This window comes from Pseudonaja textilis, chromosome 3, assembly GCF_049901715.1.
Source record: "Pseudonaja textilis isolate UNSWEBS1 chromosome 3, rPseTex1.2, whole genome shotgun sequence".
Taxonomy (NCBI): Eukaryota; Metazoa; Chordata; class Lepidosauria; order Squamata; family Elapidae; genus Pseudonaja; species Pseudonaja textilis.
This window is the reverse complement of record NC_141992.1, coordinates 129,470,212-129,496,288: the sequence shown is the minus strand read 5'-3', so window position 1 is coordinate 129,496,288 and position 26,077 is coordinate 129,470,212. Positions and strand designations below refer to the sequence as shown.

The 26,077-nt window shown below is 32.1% G+C and overlaps 1 protein-coding gene across 9 annotated transcripts in view; it reads right to left on the bottom strand.

Annotated features, from left to right (window-relative positions):
* Positions 1 to 26,077, bottom strand: part of RELCH (RAB11 binding and LisH domain, coiled-coil and HEAT repeat containing) — a 76,562-nt gene that overhangs the window by 38,904 nt on the left and 11,581 nt on the right. For 4 of the 9 annotated variants that reach the window (XR_015743084.1, XM_087930755.1, XM_087930753.1 and 1 more), the window contains 15 exons: positions 23,120 to 23,209; positions 19,514 to 19,585; positions 19,349 to 19,404; positions 19,034 to 19,147; positions 16,969 to 17,169; positions 16,786 to 16,877; positions 15,744 to 16,043; positions 14,837 to 14,912; positions 14,274 to 14,369; positions 14,117 to 14,140; positions 4,938 to 5,050; positions 2,360 to 2,450; positions 1,925 to 1,996; positions 964 to 1,104; positions 208 to 372 (listed from right to left, as the gene is read on the bottom strand). Coding sequence is in view for 6 of the 9 variants with exons in the window: in XM_087930755.1 (XP_087786881.1) it covers positions 208 to 372; positions 964 to 1,104; positions 1,925 to 1,996; positions 2,360 to 2,450; positions 4,938 to 5,050; positions 14,117 to 14,140; positions 14,274 to 14,369; positions 14,837 to 14,912; positions 15,744 to 16,043; positions 16,786 to 16,877; positions 16,969 to 17,169; positions 19,034 to 19,147; positions 19,349 to 19,404; positions 19,514 to 19,585; positions 23,120 to 23,209 (1,703 nt within the window). In the remaining 3 variants the exon portion in view is untranslated. Of the gene's footprint in view, positions 1 to 207; positions 373 to 963; positions 1,105 to 1,924; positions 1,997 to 2,359; positions 2,451 to 4,937; positions 5,051 to 9,679; positions 9,804 to 14,116; positions 14,141 to 14,273; positions 14,370 to 14,836; positions 14,913 to 15,743; positions 16,044 to 16,785; positions 16,878 to 16,968; positions 17,170 to 19,033; positions 19,148 to 19,348; positions 19,405 to 19,513; positions 19,586 to 23,119; positions 23,210 to 26,077 lie in introns of those variants that run through there. The other 5 variants (XR_015743086.1, XR_015743085.1, XM_026701075.2 and 2 more) reach the window with 2 other exon arrangements.

Below are 26,077 nucleotides of genomic sequence, written 5' to 3'. Positions count from 1 at the left end.
AAGTTAAATAGGCAACTCAAAGGTCTTAAGATAAATGTTTAGCAGAATAATAAGGAAGATGGATGATGGTCCTGTTCACAACCAAATATATCAACACATCTTTGCCTTGAAGTAAAAGGCACCAAAACTATTTGGTTTATATTAAAACTTCTTGTCTTTCACAAATGATAAAAAATATCTGATTTTTTATATATTTTATGTATTTACCTTGAGTAATTTTTCAATTTTACTAAGCAATGTAGGTATAAGATGCAACTGTAAATTTCCTAATTCTGTAGTCCAAGCAGCATAAGCTGGTAAGAATACTTGATGAGTTGCACTAACCACTCGTTCTGAGGGATCACCCAATGCTGAGAGTAATAGTTCAAATCCCTGGCAATACATGGAAAAACACATGTATGAATGTTACTTAGTTTAAATACATAACATAATGAAATACCAGTAGAATTTTATGTACATTTTAGTAGGCTTAATTATAATTCTATTGAGATTCTGCAACTCTAGGTTGTGGCCTTTCCAAATAGAAAAACAGCAGGAATAAATAAAAAGCAGAAATAAGAAATCTGATCACTCCGCACCTTCACAATCACAACTAGACTCTCTGAAACAGCAAAACAGAAAAGGAGTCAAAGGAGTCAATAGAAAATGTTTTGATTTAAGATTTTATGTGTAAAGATTTTATGTGTAAAATGTATTTTTTTCTTTTTAAAGGAAAAACAGCAAAACAAGAAAAAGTAAATAATTGTTTTAAATTTCTAAAATTACAGAGTAAATATGATTTATATGGTAAGAAAATGAGGAACATCATTCATATAAAAAGTGCACAAGCATTCTAGATACTGATGACTGAATAATTTAAGTATGAAGGTTATTCAGTAATTGTACAAAATACTTTACCCTGGATCACTGTAAACAATATATTTCATATGCTTGTACTCATATACATATAATCAGGCACAATACCTGCTGGTATTTGTCTGGATCATCAATGTATCCCATGATGATACCAAGACTTTTGATTACAGCTTCTCGTACCAAATCTGCTTTATCTTCCATTAGCATCTGTTGTAGCATGGAAAGAACCAATGAACTACGAATTTCTTTCTGAAAATAAATAGTAACCTGGTATTAGCCAGCACTGCATACTTCAAAACTGCAAAGGCCAATTAGTAGCAAGATATTTCTATCAGCTTTTAGTCAAAAATTAGCTACAGGAAAATGGCAAGACTTCAAGAGGATGATTATTAAAGTTATCATATGTTCACCACTCTGTTGTTTCAGATGGTTGGTGGAATAAAAACATGCCACTTAAGGAACCCTCTGACTCAATACTCTTCTATTTAGTTTTACTTTTTAAAAAAGATTAGCTGTTTGTTTGTTTTTACAGCTCCTGAAAAGTGCTTACATCTTGGTTTATATTACATTTTTATTTTTATTTTAGGAAAGGGTACTTTACAAGTAAAGCATGATTTTAAAAAATATGTTAGATGGTTTTAAAACCTTTTTTTTTTAAATGAAAGATTTAAAAAGTTTTAAATAAAAGAAAATGAACCTGATTTGGCCATGAAGTCTTGGTTAAATATAAAAAAATGCAACTGCCAATAAAATATAAATGATAATTGGCTAGTACTCAAAACTTTCTGAATTCCTTCTGGTTTTGGTAGTGTAATTTGGGGAGGATATAAAAATGAAATACTGGGATTTGGCACAAGAATACCATAGATTACTTAATTTTTATAACAGACCATGTTGTTTTTACTTGAACCTAACAATAAGCCAGGAAACATGATAACACTACTACAAACCTCTTCCTTGAATCTCACTGGATTTTGGTTGTAGACCACAGCTTTAATCTCTTGACAATATATATTCAATTTAAAGTAGTAACAACAACAACAACAACAACTGCATATAGAACTCTTACAGGAAGATATGGTGCCAATGCTCCACAAGACTCTGCTACTAATAGCCGCCTTTCTGGATATTTGTGATTGATCTGTGGGAGAAAATTTTTTTTCATTAATATTTGTTAACATTTACTCCTGTAATTTGGTTACAATATTTTTTTTTATAAATCCCGTATTATAAAGTGAACAATAAGAAGTTTCATTTTAGTAACTTCTTCAATTATCTTCTATTTATAGACTGAACAGAAAATTTCCTTGATTTCCACAGAAAAGCTATATCTGACTTTTTACTTGAGATATGGTTTATTCAGATTCTAACTCTTCTTGATTTTTGTTAGCCTGGAATTTGTTCTGGCAGATTTATATTCCACCATATGTGATTTTAAAATGCTACTGATCGTATTATTATGGCTGGAAAAATATGATTTTATAGTTAATTAAATGCAAAATACCTGCTCCCAACACTGTGGCAAGAGTTCAGCTTCTACACGTGTAGGTCCAACATGCTGTGCAAATGCTACACACCCAGTCAAAATCATTTGCCTAGTAAAAAGAAAAAAGAAACAAGCCTATTATGAAAAAACATGTAGTGTAACCTGCAAACATTTAGCAAACAGCAGATGCACAGTCTGAAAGAATAACTAAGATAATTGAACCAGATGGCTCTTTTACTCACAGCCAGTCAACAATTAATAACACGAATAACTTTCAAAGACAAGCTCTTTTAAAAAGTATATTTTTCTTTATTTCTGCCGTAAATGCACACTTTTATCTTGTTTTTGTATACAATGGAATTGACTTTACAAGCAGTCCTTGTTTAGCGATTGTATCATTTAGCAACCATTCATGGTGATGAAAAAGTAATTTTATGGCAGTCAATGCCATTGTAAGCTTCTCAGGCCTGGAAAGCAAACTTGAAGTAATATCATAGTCATAATTCCATTTAGGGACCTTTTTGCTTAATGATTGAGTTACTGGCCCCAATGTGATAGCTAAATGAGGACTACCTGTACAAAAATGCTGCTCATATTTTGGAAAACAAAATAAATGCAGTTATGGTTTTTCATAAGTAAATATATAAAATATACACACTGTAAGAAAAATGCTGTAGATAAAACGATCCACAATGTGAATATATACTATAGCAGAATGAAGTCTAGATAATTTATATTGTGCAACATTAAATATATACTTTATGTAAGTTATAAATTGAAAAAAAGTGAGAGGGAAAGAAAAAATATAGATCTTTTATTAATATATGTAAACACTTCAAAATGCTCAGAACTGTTTATTCTGTTATATAATCAGAAGATTTGGTCTACTGTACTGATGATTTGTTTGAATAAAGAATATTTGCTTACTATCTCCTGTATATCAAATTGGCAACATATAGCTAAACATTTATTTTTCTATGAAACTGAATCTCTATGAAACTGAATCTTACACTATATTTAATTTTAAACATGTTTTTAAGAAATGTAACTATCCACTACCTACCATTCAATACAGGGGTAGAAATAGTCTTCTAAGGTTTATAAAGATGTCAGTTCCTCAATTAGCACTGCATCATCTCCCTTCAAAAATTAAATTCTGCTTGAAGAATCTGCAGTTTGCTCTAAGTCTGTGCTGCAAAGCCAAGATAACTTCTCAGATAATTTGATTTTTTAATATTTTTCTACGGACAGTCTCATGAGACACAACCTGATGATTAGAGCTTGACAATGACTTTTTTTGTTATGTTACTACCCCAAGGCAATATCCAGGAGTGGATTCAAAGTTTGAGGATTAGTCATAAACCTATTTACTATAAGTTTTCTGAACAGGGAATGGATATATAGTATTTATTTCAAACCAATCCATGGTAGATTTATGATTGCTCAGTAATATTATACTATGAACTATTTGAAATTTCAAATAAATTGTGAATATAAGAACAGTAGCTAAAAATAAGGCAAAATAGATGGAAGATACCTAAACATTTTTAAAAATATATACTCAAGTGGTTTATACAAGAGAGATCATTTGAAGAAATCAAAACAAGTTTTAAAAATAAACTATTTTGAAATAAAGAGATTAGATTTCAGGAGAACTGAATGAAAAGTGGCCTATTTATGTGGCCACGTAGTACTGAACAAGGCAAACTTTTTTTTTATAACTCAATGCTATTATGAAATTAAAAAAAAAAATTACATTTTTCAAAGTGGGCAAACATAAGGGTTATTTTGTCATAAGGCAGGGTTAGATCAGATAAAGTGCAGCAATTTGTTTATTTTTTTGTTTTTATAATCAGGGATAGCTCCTTGTAGAATTTCCCCTCAGATATCAAAACAATTCAGACAATAACCCATTGGAAATAATATGCACCCATTCCTCAGTCCTTTATTCTTTCTTTTTACAATCTTATAATTGTTAATTCTGGGTAGCATTGGGATGGCTAAATGGAGCTGAGTGTTCACTGGCCTTCCTGATGCCTATGTGGAGTTCACAGCAGGTGTCTTCTCTTTGCGCTCTGAGAGAGAAGCATCTGCTGCGATCTTGGATTGAACTTTCAACCTTCCAAGTGGGAGGTTAGTGTCTTCACCACTAGGCCACCACATCGCTCCTATTCCTCAGTCCTAAATGCTGAATATATCAAGGGAGTAAAGATTATTAGGAACTTATACAGACACAAGTTTTTTTAATCTGTTGGTCTATACCAGGGCTGTCAAACTTGCATCGTCACAGCAGCATAACCTGACATATCAGGACTGTTTTTCCTTTGCTAAACTAGGCAAGGGTGTGGCCAGCGCATGACGCATCTGGCCCATGGACCACAAGTTTGACAGCCGTGGTCTATACTGATTCTATGAATATTATGTTGCCACTTAGGACATTGCTGAAAAATGCTTATATTACCTTTGACAATTTATATAGCTACAATATTTAAATCAGGCTAGAAACTTATTGAGAGAAAATCCGCAATAAATAAGTAACCCCTGACTTAAAAAGAAGTCCGAAAGAGAAAGCCTCCTGCTAATATAAAGCACACACCTTTGCTCATCATCTGGCCTTTTGATCAAGTTGAACAGTATGTGTAGGAGTTGATCTCTTTCTTTAGGTTCAGGATGGAGGCAAGCTGTACACAGAATGAGTGGAATCAACTCCTAAAAAGAGTGCGAGTAGGAAGGAAAGCAAAAGCTATCAAGTGATGTTAAAGAACATAGAAGAAACATTTTAAACTCTAAAGAGTAATACAATTATTTCACATATTTAATTCATTATCAACACAATTTATTTGCGCACAAGCATCTTATGAACTCAGAAAACATTGCCCATATACATTATAGCTGTAAGTTCTAGTATCTGAACAATCTTGTCTTAATCCATGTTTCCTTACTTGAAACTGAAGGGAAAAAAAGTGGTTTAAACCACTGTAAATGAGATTGAGTATAAGATTGACTTCTCATTAGGTTCATTGCCATACAATAAACTTAATTCATTTTTATTTTGATACATTTTATATAAGACATCTTTATAGCAAAAAGGACTTTATGCCTATTTACAGAAGTTCAATCTGATTTGCAAGCAATTTATATTAGAATTCTGATATTTTAACTACTTCACATATTTGTGCTACTATACAATATGCCTTCCGAATCAAGAAAAATTTCAAAGAAAATTTGTAAATTCAGAAATGTTTCATTTGTCTAGTTCTTGATTATTATTACTTTTGGCAATGTCACTATCGATCAGATATATAAAGGATCATTCTACTGCTGTTAAAAGAAATACTGTATATTTGTTTACATGGAATTACATACACTTCACTAAACTATGGTTAAGTCTGTAAAAAATCTCTTTCTATATAGATAGCTTTTCAATTTTCAATATGTCTAAATCAGATGGTACAGATTCCCAAAGGCAGCTGTGACTTTTAAAAAAACCTCTTTCCTTGATCTTTATGTCCAAACTAGACATTTTCAACAATACCCCAAATTAGTAAAACTTTAATAAGACGAATAGAACAAAAAGTGTTTCCTTAAATCTTTAAACAATGAAAGATTATCTGAATAGACTACTTTAAATTCCACATATTCTCTGCAATTCATTAACAAAAACAAACAACCACTGCAAACATAAGACTCAGATTTTAGAATACTAAGAAATTAAAATATATCCCAATTTATTCCAAGTCTGGAGAGTACATGTAGCAGTAGAGCAATATTTCAGTATGGTAAAATTGGATGCTCAAGTTTCTCCTTCAGAAAAAATGGTATTATGAATTCAAACATTCCTTTATGTTTTTGGTTTATATAGCTTAGGAAACATATAAGTTTAGCATCAAATTGTGGGAATCAAAGTTGTAGACATAGGCTGTAAATTATACATAGTGATTTCTTATGTTGGCTATGTAATGAGACAAAATATTAATAAGAGTTAAAGTCCAAACCCCTCTGGGGGATATTTGATTGCTTATCTCTTGAATCAGTAATTTTATAATCACGTATTAGATTCTGTCCCCATCAAAGTATTTATTCTCATAAATGGTAAGAAAATACAATGTAAAAGCAGTCAGACTTTATAGGTTTTCTCAGTTGACTAGCACTGAACCTCACTATACTGCCTTTCAATAATAAAAAATATAAAATTATCTTGAAAGACAAGAAGACTAACTACATGAAAAATTTGGAAACAAACTATTAATAAAAGAAAAGCTATAAGACAGAGTTGAGCTTCTTTATGTTTATTGCAGTTTCTATTATCATGACATTTCTTCTTCCATTCCAATCTAATTATATAATTTAATATCAAATGATGTTGAGTGTATGAAAAAGGGTTCTATTTTTGCTTGCTTCAGAATTCAAGTCTTTCTCAGCTTCAGTAATCTTGCATTTAATTGGGCCAAACAACCAAAAGAGGTTAATAGGCAAAATACCACCCCATTTTAAAAGTCTGAATCAATATAATAAATTCTTTGAATTGTCTAAAGAGATGAGTATTTTTATAGAATATTATTCCAAGGAATGCAATGCAAAACATTATGGTTGTAAAAGTCTCTCCAAGAAACTCTAGTTTCCAAAAGGAAAAAATCCAAAATGAAAAAATTGTTTACAAATAAAATAAAAATGATCAAAGAATGGAGAATGCCTTGGCTGAAGAGAATGCCCTGAAAGTGGATTAAGACTTTTCTCAACAAAACAATTACCTAACTAAAATAAACACTCTAAACAATTTCCGTATCTCTAAGAATACATATTATTTTTCAAACATACTATAAGAATATACATAAAGAAGGATCTATAAAGGTAATGTAAACATAATTAAGTATGAAAAGAACATTTAGTATTTTTGAAAGTCTCTTGAAATAGACTTGATGAATGGAGATAATTTCACTAGTTTTGTAACAGAAAAAGATGAGACTAGATTTACAAGATAGATCCTAAATATGACAAAACAAGGTCAGGAAATATCTGTTTTGCTAAGTGGAGTCACATCTTGATGCAAGACTGCATAGCAATTGCACAAGGACATATACAATATTAATCTCATGATATACAACTGGGAAGAATTTTAGATTTAATTGATATTTAATTTAGTTAATTCAAAAACTCTATTTGATCACGTTATCTGAATATCCAATGAAGCTGTGGGGTGCAAAATCATTTATAGTTTTTTTTTACACATATACACTTTGCATGTTTACATATTTTTGAATATGTAAAAATATTTAATATTTTGAAATATCAGAGAAGAAGTAATCCTGAACACATATATAGTAAGTAGTATTAATCCTCTTTACAAGTTTGCTGGAATTATGTAACATTAAATTAAAAAAAAGAAAGCAATATTCCTTTTTCTTTACATACAATTTAAGAGTTGTGATTTCAACTGATAAGTCAATATCAAACCTTGAGGTTTTTAAAAGAAAATTTGTAGAGCTATTGGCTAGAATTTTTTAAAAAGTCATAATTCCTAATTTTCACAGTGAACAGAAAAATCAAGTGAAATTAAATTTTGGATTGTCTTTGGCTAGTAATAGGAATGTAGTTTTATATAACAGGCACTTCCTTGTTGCCCCACTTAATATTACCATGGCCTTGCATTGCCTGTAAGGAGTCAGTGCTATTGAATACAAAACTGTGTTGTCATTATACATAAATATTACTGACATACAACTATATACTAGCGTAAACATGAATACGTTCCATGTCTTCTGTCCACACAGAAAAAATCAGGACAAATATTTATTTCATGTTTATTCAACATTATGTAATAAGAAGGCTTATCAAATCTTGGATCAGAAAACTTGTCAAGATGAAGGTCCTCTTCAATATTCTGCAATGAAGTAGAATATTGTAATAAAAAAAAGAAACCATTCAGGTGACTTTAAAAACAAAGTCTATAATGGCATTGTGGAATAATAATGAATTCGCCATACAAAAAGATGTATGGCGAATATATGGATTCAGATATTAGTAACCGATTTTTAAAGTAAAACAATTACTTGCACTTCCTATATTTCTTTTTAATTAAATATTTTTGTTCTTATCTCCACAAGAATACATGTGTAAAATAATCATTACTTGAACTTCCTATATTTTGTACTTCTCTAATTAAATAATTCTGTTCCCATTCCCACAAGAATAGATGTATATGAATTGCTTCAATAGGACTATACTCTGAATTTGATCAAGTGGGCTAAAGATAATAAAAGTTGTATTATTCTGCTTCAAGATCTCTAAATAAATAAACAATACAAATTTCAGGATAGAAGATGATAGGGATATTTATGTAACTAGAATGGAGGCAGTGAATGAAAACTTTTATTGGTTTAAAGGGGATTGGAAAAAAAACTCCAGTTAGAGAGGATTTTTAATCTTAATCTATATAACATATTAGTTACCCTACATTAAAACACCAACATTTTGGTTGTAGTTAGTTATCCAAGATTTAATACTGCACATAGCATTACTAAAAGTGTCTGTATGTAAGTTTTAGAGAAGAAAAATCTGGAATATTAGTTAAGGAGCATAAGTATATGATACTGAAAATTGCATTTTATAAAAGTATTAAACTAAGAAACTACATACTTAGAAAGCAGAAACAGTTCAGAAAGTATTCCCTCAGAAGAGGTACATTCAAAAAGAAATCAGTATTAAATATAAGATGATAATATCGGTCAGTAACTCTAAGGAAGATTATTAGATTCTAGACAGTGGTTAGATGTTTATTATATTTGTGATAAAGTAGTAGTCAAACTTCCAATAAACCATTTCTTTAAATCATCTGACAATGAACATGATCTTGGAAGTATATTTATTGTCATTTTCTAGAAATGAGAATGGATATTTAAATATGGGTTTTAGAGTAGTTTGAAAATATACACAAATAATAAAAAGTTGAAGGAAATTACTACTTTGAGGGTTAAAAACAATATTCAGCAAAATAATAGCTGAAATATTTGTTGAATTTTTAATTCTGAGGTTCTACTTAGCTTTTATTATGTGGAATTTTTAATGGTCATATAAACAGCAAATCTCCATTCTACAAATTGATTCTGAAACTTTCAAAATGGATTAGTCTATTTAGGTATGTAGAATTATGCAGACTTTTTAATTAAATGTATTAAGTCTTTTGAAAATAGCTCTGAGATTCTATCTTCCCTTCAATTGAAAAATATTACTGGATGAGATCAGTAACATAACAAGGTATCAGTCTATTATCTTTTGCAAGGTTCTTTCATGCTATCTAGATTGGTTGATATGGGGCAGATTCAAGGCTGATGCTTTTACCTTGCAGAAAGCTGGATACTGACTCTGTTGGAATTAGCTGTGTGTCCACGTCCATTGGTCATATTCTTTCATGCATATTATAGGATTGGAGAGTTCTCTGCATCGCTGCATCAGTGCTTCTAAACTTCCTTCTATCAATGGGAGTGGAGAAACAATGAGAAACCTTCTTGAATGTCCTAATGCATGTTGCATGTTTAGTCAATGAAGGGGAAAGGAAAGGAATGACAGAAGCAGAAGGACAAGAGGGTTTACTGAATGGGAAGTAATGCGGAAAGAACTCAAATGCTATATATGGACTCCCTACACTTGAAGATCTCTTAGATTTTTTTTAACTTGAGAACTCTTCCAGTAAAAGAGAGAATATAGCTGCCTTTAGTGTGCTGAACTCTTACGCACACTTACCTGAATTGATTTCCACTGCCTTATTTCTTAGTGAATCAAGAGGTGCAAGAATGTCTAATCTTATAAGAAGAATACAGATCAAATTCTTCTGAACTTAAGGATTTGGCTGGAGGCTATTCCTAAGATTCAAGGTATATAATTACTGTGCATATGCATGATTACTATTTTAACAAGATTGCCATAAAAAAAAAGACACGTCCAAAGTGCTAGCTAAATTTATTTCCAGAAGAAAAAGAATGAGAAATAATCTGCCCATGAAAACTGCAGCATGTGATCAATACCAAGGAAAGAGGCTTCCACTTTTATAAATAAAGTGATTCTAGCCTGTTGGGAAGTTATACCATGTGTGCCAAAGTAATGAAATATACATTTCAAAACTTGCCTATTGTGGCATCTTTCACAAACATACCCTGATCATTTACTTCTATTTTGCCATACTTTTAAATGACAACATATTACTTAATATATATTTTTCTGCCCAAAGAGGTAAAAGCATAATCCCAAAGTTCTCAAGCTATAATTCATGACTCTAAGGTGATGAAACTACATGCATAGGTTGGAGGACAATATTTTTCAACCCTAGTCAGGCATGCCAAAGCAAAGTGTAAGCACTTTATGTAAGCACTGTCGAAGCCTGCCCCTGCTTTGCCTGGCTATACCCATCGGAGGCTTGCAAAACAAAAGAACAAGCAAAGCGCAGAACAAGTTTTGACAGTATTTTTACTTTACTTAAGCAAAGCCTAGAGTGAGTTCGGAAGGTTAGCTTGAACTATAGGTCTTACAATAAAATGTTCGAAGACTTATATGCATTAGTGAAGTTCAATTTATTTGTCCTGTATTTTAAGTTTTTAGTATTTCAGAATTTAAAAAAGTATTCAGTTATAAATGAAAAAGAAATATGGCTGAGCTATCAGTACTGCTGAAAAACTTAACATAAGCCCGGCAGTACAAGGTAATGTCTTTTAGTAAAAGGATTATTTCTTACCCAACCCTAACCTCAATCATGATAGGAAGCCATAAATTCATCGACCATTTTAGGGAAAGTTAACTCATTTTCTTGTAAAAAAAATGGTGCCATCAAATGATATTCTCTTTTTTTCCTGCAACGCTGTCCCAATGCCAGTAGATTAAGAGTTGGTCAAACAACTTTTTTCCTCCACCGAATTCAGGATTTCTACAAAAATTGACTATGTAATTTGTTATAATTCTATTACAAAATTTTGGCTAACGTCCAACGATTGTATAGCTATTTCTGCACATTCAATGGGAGTTTAAACTTTAATTTCCTGATAGTACTCCCCTTAGTTGTGTGACAAATAGTTTTTGAAACTGAATAGGCTTTTACAAGTGGGTTATAAGAATATCATAGGAAATTGAAAGCAACTAAAGACTCATAAAGTTGTTGATGACAAATTATACACTCTAAGACAGAGTTCTCCAACCTTTCTGGGTTGGCGGTCCGGAGGGGGGGAGGGGTAGGCACCTTTACACTCACACACGCAAACAGGGCCCTGAGTGTGCACGCAGCATGTGCAGTGATACTAGCACCTACACAACATTTGTGGAGACACTAGCATTCGTGGTGGGGGGTGCACACCCGCACATGAGCGTCCGCTGGCCAGCTGCTCACGCGGCTCAGTGGCCAACAGGCCATGGCCCATGGTTTGGGAGGCCCTACTCTAAGAAAAAAAAAATGCCTTATGACCAAATTGGGCAAACTGCATTTTTGGATTATAGCTAATTCTTGACTTATGATCAATGGAATCCCCAAAAGCTATTTAAGATCTGATTTTTGAAGTTCCAATGTCAACTTCCCTGCAGTCACATGTTCACATTTTGGGAGCTTGGCAACAGGTCCATATTTATGGTCATTTGCAGCACCCCAGTTTTGTGCCTGAGTTTTATGATGGTTTTACTGCAAACTGATGTTTACTTCCAGTTTCCAGCAAAATCTGCCCATAGGTAACAATGTGCTCATTTATTTTCTGTGATGTTTGCTTTATGACCTCATCTGCTTACTGACCGCTGTGAAAAAGGTTTTAACATTGGGCCAAACCACAGGGTGACCCATTTTACAACCATCATGACTTATGGTTATAATTGCCAGGCTCAGTTATGGTCATAATTCAAGGACAACCTATGACTTCATGATGGAGCCCTTTAGAAGTAAGAATGCTCATCTCTAATATTTTCTTGAGGGAAATAGCCTTAAAAAAAAAAAAAAGGATGCCTACACTTGCTTCATGAAAAATATCAGCATATTATGCCCAAGTGCTGAACTTAGAATCCTTTATCTATCTGTTACAAAGAATCCTATAGATAGCAGCTTTAGTTGTGAAGCTTCAGAGAAATATTGTACCACAATTATAACATGAAAATATAATAGCTAAACTAAACAAATTAGCTGCGGAACTGCATAATTGTCCAATAAATGAACCTTCAAATGAACATAAATGGTTAATAAATTTCACAGGATATATGAGGGCCAGCTGTTTTTGATTTTGGAAATAGGAATTAAAAATGATTACAAAAAAGTATTACAAGAAGCTGTTTATTGCAGCCTTGTATAGAACACATTATATCTTTTGCTGTAAGTCTTACTAAAATTATTGAAAAATATTCATGGAATCCATATTTTGTCTAGGAAATGTTTAGAGCGTCTGCAAGTTAATTGGAGTTTTTGATTTATCTTTAAATAGCTAATCTTTATGAAATATAACATGTAAAATTAAGGTATAAATCTAGCCATCCATTTTTTTTTTTTTATGATAATGGAAAGAGTATATGGGAATCAGATTAGCTAGTACTGGAAGTTATACAAAATAAGGAAGGGCATCCCTGGATAAATTATTCCAATGAGGATGACAAGAACAGAAGCATGAGCTTTATGCTAGTGCATAAATAGGAGCCTCTGTTAACCATTAATACTTCTTTTGTTTTAAATTCAGAATTCTTATTAGATTCTAAGGATACTAATAACTTGGTAATTGAAAGTTGTTAGCATTCTCTGTTATTGATTATTTGACTATTTCACATGCAAAAACCAAGATTCTAATATTAATTTTAATTTATTAATTTTTATGAATTAGATATCAAAGTTAGGATTATCTATTTCCACAAATGTGCAAGGATTAAATAAGCAAAAATTAGGACTGCAGAAATATATAATGTTGAAATATAACTAGGAACTGCAAAGACGAACTAAAGCAGCATCCTGGCAAGCTGAATGGCAACAGCCAGAAATTGGTAACTGATCCTGACAATTTAATGTAGCCTATATAGTATCTTCTACTATAACCTAAACATATGTATCATTTCATACAATTAGGCATGCAGCATACATAGTCAAAATTGAATCCCACAATAAAGCATTAACTATTGGAAAATGTAGTAACTGTAACCTGAAGGATCAGTACACATTTCTTGACTTAGTTACCTTTTCATAAAGCTCGTAAAGTTAAATGCCCAAGTGCATTACTAGATATCTAGATTAACAGGTAAAGCTAAGCTGGCTCAAAAAGCAATTTTGAATTAAAACAAAGAAAACGCATATAGAACCAACTCATCTTCAGCTCAGACTTCATTGTATCGTTAGAAATGCATCACTAAGCGCCAAATTCTCAGTTAAAATTACATTCAAGGCCCATGTTGATAACAGCAAGCCAGACTTCGGGGTTCTGGCCTGCTAATGAGTGAGCAATGTACAGATCTTGCTCGAATCACTCTCAATTATTGGTGCAAACTACTGACAGTTCAATCTGGCCATGCTGTCTGTCTGAATATGGCTGTTAATAAGAAGGGTAAACATTTAAATACATGTCATTTTTAGAAATAACATAACAGGCAAGTTCACTTCAATTCAAAATTGAGGTTCTACTCAAATACAACAACACTAGAACTGGGTTTAGCTAATATAAGTAAGCAAACTTAAGGGCAAAACAGATGGACTCACAGTAACAGCCCTGCAAAGTGCCTTAAGGATCTTAAGCAAAAAGATAAATAGCAGGATACCATGCTGTTTTGCTAAAAACTCACCTGACATAGATGTGCAACCATTTTCTGGGAGTAGAAATGCATGCACAAAAGTGAGAAGATGATTGCAAGTAACAGACTTCAGTATAACAAAAAATACATAATTCTAAATGAATAGAAATATTGTATGAAACTAAACAAATATTCCTATATTTCTTACCTCTCGTTTTGCAAGCAGAACATTAGGAACAATATGTGGTAAACAACGTCCAAGCATCAGCATGACACTTTTTTCACTATCAGCAATTCGAGACACCTAAAGTGCAATTTTTTGGCAAAGTCATATACAGCAATTGTATTATACAACATATCTCTGATAACAATGTTTAATCTTTCAGAAATTAGCATACAATTCAATCTAAAATAAAATGCCCACCTTAAACATATTGGGGAAAAGTAAACGCTATCTGTATGTAATTATGTAACTCTTTCAGAGATCACGATGGAATAATGAGAAAGTGCCATTATGTGAATGACTGTCCAAAGGATATTAGATTAGTATGTACCTAGATTTCAAAAAATGGTACCAGACCAAAACACTCATGTGACAATTGGGTAAGGTGTGAAATACATTACTGGCTCAAATCTTAAATTATACAAAGGTAAATGCCTAAGAAAGTGGCCAGAAGTACAATGAAAGACTAACAATCAAAACTGAAATAGGTTCCTTTGCATAATTCTTATGACTCAATAGGAATTAGTATTTTACAAAAATAAATATACCTCTGATCCCAAACGGCTCTCTGCTGACATCTGGCAAAAAGACAGCAATGCTTGATGGAATGCAGGTGATAGCTTCCTAAAATAGTGGGATGGAAAGGAAATATAAACCATACCAAGAAGCTGTTATTTGTACAAATCTATTTATTTCACAAGTAATCATTAGAAAATAAATCTAGAATTCTATATTGGAGCCCGAACAATCTTTAGAGGTATAGCTGATCTTTAACGGGAATCACTGTGTTGTGACATATTTTATTTAATCATAAATTATTGAATAAAGCATAGCTGACTGGAGTTGCTCAATATCCTAAACCTAAAACCATGATTTATCATGTATACAACATGCTAAGCCAAAAATGAAAAATTATGTTATGGCTTGGCAAAACATATAAGCCTAGTCTGTATTTAGAGAAATATAAACTATTAATTTCTGAAACATGTAACTGAAACAGGGAAACAACAGAAAAATAATCAGTGTGTCAAGATTTTTTCCATTACATATTACAATTCCTCATGGTTAACATAATCCTATGCATTTCTTGATTTCACTCCAAATAAGTGACTGCTAGATAGGTAAGAAAACATGGATAACTGATGGCCAATTGTCAACTCTAAAAGACCAGAGAAATATTTAAAGAGAAATCTGGAGCTAAGAATGTTGACATGGAATCTCATAACCTTAATGTACTACATCAGACCTGGTAGGGCAGCTATTTAATTAAAGGTGGAGATGACAAAACAAGAGATCAATTGATTGATCGATCGATCGAATCAGAGACAGAGAGACCTCACAAGCATTTTTGGTGCTGACAGTATAAATTCAGAATCTGAATGTAGTTGTTAAATCTATTCAATGTTCAATACAATATTTTACTGTAAAAACAAAGCATAGATGAATTTAACTAACCTATTAGGTTTATCAAAATGTATGACAGCTTTATTTGATGGGGAACGAGATGGAAAATTTTCTCTTTCTTTATAAGCAAAAGGTATTCCAATATCCTCTTTAGAAGTCCTACATTCAGATTCTTTTAAAATTATTTCTTCTTCGGTTCTCCCAAGTTTATCATTATTAGATGAATTCTTAATGTCTAAATATTTCCCATTATCATCTGGAAGCGTGGGAGGCACTTGAGCTGAAGATGACTGTACTGTGTCACATATCGTTGGAATGGAGATTTTTTGACTTCTCAAGTAGTCTATTTCACTGCAAGAGAGAAAAGAAAAAGCTTCTGAAACAAAAATTATTATGTAATAAATCACTTTTAATGACTTATCTACTTCATGAATAAATTTTATAAAATGTTTTATTGGGGACACATCTACCACCAAATTTAAAAATACAGCAATATTTCACTGTGGCCCAAACTACGTGGAACATTCTTACCACTGGAGATGAGAACTTGGTTTTGCTGAGTGACTCTAGGCCCCATGGGGGCGCTCATTGCTGGAGGTGGATGATGAGGTAAGATCTCAACCTTGTACCATCCATATCTTGGTTCCTGGGATTCCCCGCCCCCCCAATAGTTTTAAATTTTTAATTTGCATTGTTTTAAAATTTGAACAGCTTTTCTATTTATCTTTTATGATCTGTAAGCCACTCAGAGCTGCCTTATCAGGAAGATGGGAAGCATATATATTCAATAAATAAATAATAAAATAAGTTACTGCCATGCTTTTATATTCATATTCAGCATCCCTCCAAGATCTATTTTCTTCACTCCTTTTAATGCATGAAAATAATTCTGATAAAGATAGCTTGAGGCATATAATAGGTTTTGGTAATGAAAGCTGTTAAACTGAAATGCAGAGAAACAAGTTTTTAAAAGCAGTTTAACTCAATGCTATATTAATTTAAAGGCATAATAAACTGAGACGGCTACACTGGTTCGTGTACAGCAAATTGCTTATTTTGTATATATTTTTTTTAAAACAACACTGTAACATACCTTTCAAGTCTTTGTATCTGCTCCATAAGAGACCATTTTTCTGTGCTTAATGCATTAATTTGATCTTCCAATTTCTGCACCAGCACGCATTGCTAAATAAAAGGAATATGACCTAAAAATTAATTTAATTGATTTAAATTGAATAAATGAACTTAATTTGCCATCCTGCAAAATGAATTATACCTCTATTGATTCTGATGTTCCAAATACAGGAATGTTTTCTAGGATAGGAGTAGTTGCCTCTCGTTCATCCTCTTCTGGACCAACTGCTACATCTACAATATCTTTTGCAATAACTTGGTGATTTCCAAAATCACGGTACAGTTGTAGCAAGTCTGGAGGCTTTGGAATGTTCAGTCCTACATCATCCCATAGTTCAAAATCCTTTATATATGCAAAATTAAAATATTTATAAGGTTCCATAAATAAGTATGCAAGTTATCATATCAAATGATAAAATGCAACTTCCAAAAGAGAACTTTAGTTATTGTTACAGGTAACAATAAAAGTAAATTTTACGCTGCTATTACTTGATTATATATTGTTAAAGAAATCAGTTTTAGCTTAAAGCGTATGATATAGATTAAATCTCATTTCTTAACATTTAAATGACCACTACTGACATTTGTGTTCAATGTGTGAAGGTTTCACTGATCATAAATAATTAGATTAGTGTAATCTTTGATATAAACAAATTGCATCATTCATGTAGCACAACAAAAATCTCTACCCACAAGCACCTTTTGAAGCTATTTATTTAACAAAGTTATATGTCCACCCAAATAATTCTAGATGGATCACAAAATATAGATAAAAATACTATATATAAAAAAAATGAATCGCTATCATTTTAGAAATGATTAATTAACCTTATTACAACAAGAAACAAGACATTCATTCTAGCCACCACTAATTAAGCATATTAAAACCTGGTCCTGCTCATTACTTTGGGGAGTACATTCTCCAGCCTGCTATTCAAAATTGTAATGTAGTACCTGGCCTGGAAAATACAGTGTGCCCCTCTGACATATATAAATAGAAGGTGTTTACTTACTGATGGAAATAAGAATATTTAAGCAAGCTAGGGGGAGCCACAAACCCCACAGAATTTAAAAAAAGATCAAGGAGGATAAACTTTGAAAATATCATATAAGTAATTAATAATTGCTACATCGCAAAAATATGAATTGATTAAATATAGGAGAATGAAAGTTCATCACATTTAAGGTCTGTAAATAAAGTATGACTGATTATTGGGAAGTAGGAAAAAGGAATGGCTGTCAGGAACATCTGTACTACTTAATTTTAGGACATTTGTTTCACTAATATAACATACAGGAAAATTTCCTAGCTATACATGGACTCAGAATGTTCCATCAAAAATCAAGCATCAGTGGTGTAGCTTCACAGTAGGTCATCAACTTTTGATCATTCATACATTAAAATCAGCTTTATCAGAACAGAATTAATAATACAGAATAGGTGAATCGTTTGAATTATGATTTATATCAAGAGATAAAAAAGTATTTATTCTTGTATTAAAAAGATGGGCCTCATTATCCATTATGCACACCAGATATCAGTATCCATAATAAACCAGCTCATATATCTATGGATTTTGGTGGAATTATTTCTGCATGTGTTAAATGTTTTTTTATGGGGGACTTTTTAATTGTAGTTATTAGCAACAGAATCCTTGTGACTGATGTTTCAAAAAGACAGAAAATTATATTCTTTTCTATCCTTTTTATGAAATTCATCTCTCCTTCCTTATGTATCCCAGACCTAAGCGGGGAGAACACATTAAAATGGAGTGGGTGGGAACGAACAGAGAGTAATAAAAAAAATATTCCCAGCTGTTTTGGGAATTTTATGTTCATTTTGTTGTTGTTATTTGTTCTAAAACAACGATGCATTTAGATTCAGACCTAACACTTCATATGTTTAGCGCTTTATAAAAGAAAAAGAGAACATTTCAGGAGGGTAAGAAAGAAATCTATTTTCTTCTAGTGCTCTTGGACCAGGTCATCTGGAGTTTAAAACATCAGCCTTACTGTTAGAAATTAGCTTATTATTCCTTACTATGAACAAAGCAATAATTCTACTTTAACTTATGTGAGAGATACACTATATACTATAAACAGGGATTTTTTTTAAAAAAAAAAGTTAAAAATAACTGGACCCTGTTAGGAACAAAAGGAAAAAAGACCCAAGCTCAGAATGTCACAAAGGTGCCACTCCAACTTACCTGATCATCATTCTCATCTGAAAAAGTTATTGAAGTAAGCTTGTATCCATTCTTTAACAAAAATTCATTGACTAAGAAGTTTAAAGCTCTTTTTTCAAGAGGTTTAATTGGTTCCTAGGAAAAATAAATGCATATAATATTTAAACCTTGATGTCATTAAAACATTTTCCTATGATGATTGACAGATATTAAACAAGTTGATTACCCATTTCAAAACAAAACCTACAAGCTTGCACCTCTGTGCCTAAGCATGTTATTTGGTTAGAGATAGGAATGCTGTGAACATAAGCAGATGTAGTACATTGGATCACTCACCTGAATTTCAGGACTTGATTTATAATTTCTTCGTTCCTGCAAAGGAACTTCATTTTCTGAAAATAGCAATATATAAAAAAAATATCATTCTTCAGGCAGTCATGCACCACCTCTTTCTATTTTATCAAAATACAAAAAACTGAGGAAAAGGTTTGTGTACACCACCTGCAGCCTGAGTCAGGTTGGCTCGGAGGGCCTGAATGGTCTCTTTTGCTTTCCGTAGTTCAAACTCCAGGACTGGACAAGGATTTGGATTAAACATACACAGGCATCCAATCAAGAATAGGGAAACAAAAATGAAATATAAAAAAGCAAGGATGGGTGTAAAAATAAAATACAATTTATATTAAAGACAGAGCATGCAATCTTTATGGAACTCATGAACGCATGCAGCAGAGTTAGACTGCAGCAAACTGGTGAAAGATTTCCATGATTCAAACCTAATCTTAGTGACAAGGAGTGCTATAGATTTTAAGAAATAAAATGTACCTCTTTTTGAAAACCTTGAAAATTTCACATTACAGATTATTATTATATTCGAATCTTTTAAAGTTTTACCTTATACAAATGGAAATATGAGGCCATCTTGCTTTGTGGGAATAAGGAGAATGTGATTAAAACTATAGTTCTGTAAAAAAAAAAATGGCGTAATCTGTGATTAAAAAAACAAAATAATTCATGTTAATGCCACTTTACAAAGGATGTTTTAATTCCCATTTTGTGGCATGTTATATGACGTCAGTTGGGTAGAGCAACTTATCGTGTCAACTGAGTTCTTAAATATCTGCAAACTTTGCAAAAAATTATCTAATATTTCTTTTCATAAAGAACATTGATTTCATGATTTAAGTTAGCTGAAATAAATTTATGAGTTGCTTTCTGCCATAGAAAAGTGATTCATAGAAGATTATCCAATCTTTGAACATTTCCTGTAATTGATCTTGGTTAAGACACCAAGGTACATTAACAGGCAATTACTAACTAGCTTTTTTACAGGGATTTCTTTACCATTAGAAATATTCTATACATTTTTTTAGAATTTTTTTTTCTACAAATGCTCCATTTACTGGTAATACCGATAGATTAGTAATAGGACTATATGGAAAAAATATTCACTCAGTTTGCATTTTTCTTCTTCAAAAACAGAAGGCATAATTAGAGTACATCACAACTATTACACAGAAATAATTTGTTTGATGCACAGAATTTTAATGCAGAAATATAAAAGCATAACTGAAGATTTGATGGAAGAGTATAAAAAAAATCTGTAGTAGTCAGCAATGCTGATCTGCAAATATTTCTGTGCAACAAAGTCTAAAAACAATGTGGATATTTTGTATATAAAGTAATAGCTTATAAATTGTCAGTGTTTTCAGTATCTGGATAAGCTTATCTTTTGAAAATTTAATTTAGCTTAAAAGAATTTATGATGGGAAATTCTTCCTTAAAATGTATAAATGCATGGTTACAGAACTATTGCAGATCAGAAATGCCCTGCAACAGGATGATAAAAATGTTTTTTTAAAAGAAAAATAGCAAAAAAAAAAAATTAAAAAAATTGTGGAGAAGCTCAGGAATTCCAATAAGGAAACTGAAGTTCAGCAGCAACACAAATCACTGAGAGCACAGAAATCCAGAAAACTCATCTAACATATACCTACAGTATATCAGATGGCAAAGTATTTCCATTACCCAATTGTGACATCCTACTACACATGGAGCAGATTTTATAATTATGCCTATTTGTTTTATTAAAACAGTTTACTCTGCTGCATGGTTTCTCTTCAGACATCTTAATATTTTGAAACAGCTAGTTAATTCAATAGTATATCCCCAATAACTTATAGCTGTAACAAAACACACTGTTGATACAGAATTAAGTAATTATATTCGGCTCAAATTAAATCAGAACAGAGTTCAACTTAATATGGAACTAAACAAATACTTAATTTTCTGATTTCCATATTCACTTTAGGAAAATGATATAATGAAGCATACCTATCCTAAAATGTTTATGTAGTAATAAATGTGTTAGACTGGGATTCAGGCAGGCTTTATAAGCGTACTATAATTTACTGTCCTAAGATCCTGCCCTTTCCCCAGCTCCTCTTTTGTAGAACCCACCCTGTGCCATTTTTCATAATTGTTACATAGGTGCCCATGGTACATAAATACGCAAGAGACTTCACTTGTTACTCTTTTAAGGCTACCGAATTAAACTGCATTTACTAAAAGAGAGCTACATATTTGGAATTCAAACAGGAATTAAATTTTCAGAGGTTCCACCTCTGTCCACAGTAGTATCTGCAGCAGCTATCATTTTGCAGTGAACATCTGAAGGTTCACTATCTCTGGAAATAATTGTATAATGAATACATATTTTTATTATGTAAAGTTAAGAAATGCAATGTTACGTTTGAAAAGTGTTGCAGTTTTAACATGATTTGCAAAAAATAAATTTCTAAAGTTTTCCAACATGCCTAATTTACAAGGGCTACATTCAAATATCACCTTAGCAAAAGGATACCCAAACTTTTGGGGCTGATGGAATTTTGAAAGTGCTATGTGCACCATCACAAAATGGTACCATATCATATGTAGAGCTGGTGGAGGGGAACAGAAAAAGAAAAGATAAATTCAAAGACGGAGGTGAATGAGGAAAAACAAACAACAAAATAGAGAGAGAAAAAAAAGAAGAAGAAAGAAAACTGATCTATGCATACATACTCAGAGAAGAGCCACAAATCTAACAAAAAAAAAAGATAGACCTTCCCCAGAGTTAGGTTATGCACCCATTGTTTTTTTAGTTATTATTTGCTAATCTCAGCCTGGATTTGAGATGGATGGAAAACAATGATGCTCTGACAATTCTTCTTTTAACAAAATACTTTTTTCCATATCAACATCCTGAGACCAATCTCAAGCTGAAGATTACTATTAAATAAATGAAACAACAAGGTTCTTCTCATTTATTTTCTCGTCTCTAGTTATTAGGACTGTTCAATTCCTTTAAAAAGGAAGCTTCAAAATGTATACAATTATGGATGGGGCATCTTTTTACAAACAATTAAAGCAGCCATGACTTTTTTCTGATTTATGTATCTGCTCTGGAAAGTGATTTTAGTTGTCTTACAACTACTGGGTGTGAATGGTGGCAGATTTGAATAAATGGAATGTTTCATTATGTTGATAACTACTAATATAGGATCAAATGTATTTCCCTATCATTCCCAATATGACCAATCAATACAAACATGCAAAAATGTATTATACTCAGTTTTGCTTTCTACTGTTCTATTAGAGTTGCTTATATTTGTACTAAAGAAGTGATTTGTACATATTTTCCACTTTTTAAAATCTTACCACAAAGTATTTAATTTATATCAGTACATTTTTATGATGCTTTCCTAATGGATAAGAATCTATTTGCAGTAAAATAAAGTAAATTGAGATGTTTCATTATTTAAAAGAACCTGAGCTTCTCAGGAACATTTATACTACCACTGATTTGTGACAAGTATAGTAATGGAAAAATCATGCAAGAAAATAATTTCTATAATGAATTCCATTTTAATATGAAGAAACAAAGATGAGATGCTAACAATGTAACCATCCATTCAATAATTTGTTTCTAGATAATACTCTGTAAATTAAATTTAAACTATAACATTAGAAAGTGTGTGATTTACAAACATTGATACCAACAAAAATTCACCAGGGAGCATGATTTGTGCAAAGCCTACTTAGCATCTTATCTGAAATTTTACTCACCAGCTACTCGCTCATCAGTCTCCCTATTTCCATCATCTGAGTATCTTGCAAAATCCAAGGAATCAAGAGTGCTTATGCTTCCAGCTCGATCTAAAGAAAAAATAAAGGGAAATATCTTTTGATTTCAAAAAAGATAAAACTACACGCAAAGGACAATTTTCATTCAGTATATTAATTTTTCCACAACCTACAACAAATTTCATTCTAAAAAAAAGTGATTTGCAAAAGGTTAAGTTTTATGATTCACTAAAACTGAAAAAAAGTGCCCACCTCTAAAGTTACACTTCAAGTTTAATGCCTATCAACTTCGATAGCCAGCTGGTCTAGTGGTTAAAGCACCAAACTAGAAACCAGGAAACAATGAGTTCTAGTCTGGCCTTAGGCATGAAAGCCAGCTGGGTTAACTTGGGCTACTCATTCTCACTCTCAGCCTAATATACTTTACAGGAAGGAGGAAAGAGTATTATATATATTTGCAACCTTAAGTTATTTGTAAAAATAATAAAGGTAGAATATTAATAAATGAACAAAAATAAACTTAACTTTCTTATATTTTTTAAAAATAAACTTCTCTGTCTTCCTTTCATTTGCCTTTTCCCATAAATATATTCCTTTAGAGACAACTTTCTGAATGCAAACAATGCAGACATAAAACTGCAGTAATGGAAAGAGTGCATGCTTTATAGTATGAATGTTTCTGTAATCCTGAAGCACTGTGATTGATGCCCATTGTAATATGGGCTTCACTGAGTTTCTATTAATAAATTGATAGATTCTGATTAAACAAACCATACCCAACACAATGTACCATTACAGCTTTAGAGACTACACTGGATCACCATTCACTGTTTTTGTTCCCAAAAGTAGTGAACCCCTAGCACAATTAGCTCTCTTTAAGGGGCTATGTTGTACTATGGTTTAAAAACCACCATGTTTACATCCACAAAGCCAAAACTGAGAAGACAATTGATAAACATGGCGTTTTTCCTTGTTTGCCAAGTATACTGCATCCAAGACTGGCTGAATTCTGTTTTCTTTCCTAATGTGGCAGAAAGCTTATTTTTTAAATTAATTAATACTATTTATATTTTAATCATTTGATCAAAGTTTAAATGTTTTTAAGAACTGAATTTTTAAAAATGTGCATTGCTCTTTTTTTGTTTTTATTTCTATTTTTCTATTTACAGTACTTATTTATCTATTTCTGGATATTGAGGCAATAAGACTATAAAACATGAGACATTTCCCCCCCAAAATTCACTAATGTAAACTGGACTGGAAATACTGTCTTGATAGCAACTCATTCCATGTTTAACTCAATATAGTTGGTAAATCCAAACAGGTGTTAGATGTACCTTAGTAAACACTCATTTTCACATGTTCCAAAACTTTATTTTTTTCATATACAAATGCTTGGAAAAATTGAACATAATCAAAACAGAGTCTCTCAAGACAGTACACAAGGCAGCTGCATATCAATACCGATTACACAAGTATGTGTTTGCAATCACTTCAAGAAGTAGCTACTGACAAACATTCCTAGCTAATGATGCCTATTTCGTTGTGAAGAGCTGGAGGTAACAATGAATCACAACAAAAAAGTTGAGAGTAGGAGGCTTCTAGGAGGCAAACTACTCTTAGCTTACCTTTAAAGCCCTCCCACAAACTTTTAAAAATGGGGGGAAATATAAATTTCCAGGCCATTTTGGGTCATTTTTCAAGGTTTGAAAGGATATTAATGCAAACTAAAAATTGATGTTTATCCCAATAGAGTTAAATGGCTCTAGAATGATGGCAGTCAATTTCCAAGTTATAGGTTTGTGGGTGAGGGAATTATACCAATATTTAGCAAAAATAATACTGGAAATGTTTCTAATTGTCATTTGTGGCCATTTATTGAAAAAAAAACATGTTAAAGAGCTTTTGTGTTGTAGGCTGGGTACACATCTATAGAAGTGTGCAAAACTCAAAAAGAAGTTATATATTTACAAGTTACTGACATACAGTCATATTTGGGCAAGCACAGAGTTAAATGTTTTAGAAATGTTCAGTAATAACATTTAAACATGACACAATTCTAAACATGGCACTTAGAAGGATTAAATATAGCCTAGACCATGACTGTCAAACTCCTGGCCTATGGGCCATATGCATCACGCGCTGGCCACACCCAGTTTAGCAAAGGGGAAAAAAGTCCCGATCATCATGTGACACTGCTATGATGCTGTGAGTTTGACACCGCTGGCCTAGACTTTTAGGATATACAAATGAGCTTGTATTTGAGGTGAAAATTTCTACTAAAAACAGAAAACAGAGTATAGAAATACTCTTCTATAAAAGTAATTTTATAGGACACAAAAGGATGCTCATGAGGAGAAAGAAATAACAGATGCCAAGCAGAAAGCAGAGCAGAAGCACAGAAACAATAAATGTAAGAGAAGAGGATAAGTATTTTATGGGACAATGTATTTTATCCTCTAATATCAAAACCAGTTGCTTCCTTTCCATTGTCTTTAATCCCATATGGAATTCTTAAGGATGCTGGAATTGTCTCGACCAACTTGGAAATTCCCTTTACCGAAAAAACTTGCTGAACATAAAATTAATACTGATTTAAGCAGATCTTTAGAGGTGAATCTTTAGCTCAATTAGTATTGACACCAGTGTCCTTGGAGCAAAAAAATAATAGCGGGCTTCATTTATTATGGACTCAACACCCTTTTCTCCCAATTTGTACCATGCTATGTCTGGATGAAGCTGCGAGAACACACAAGCAGAAAACATTTAATCTCCACTTCCAGAGACATAATTAACATTTCGTATTTCTCCTATAATAAATTCTTGCATCTTCTCTTTACTGTCCCTAAGTACCATATTTTTTGCACTCTAAGACACTCTGGACTGTAAGATGCACATTATCTTTAAAGGAGGAAAACAACAAAAAATTCTTTCTCTGCC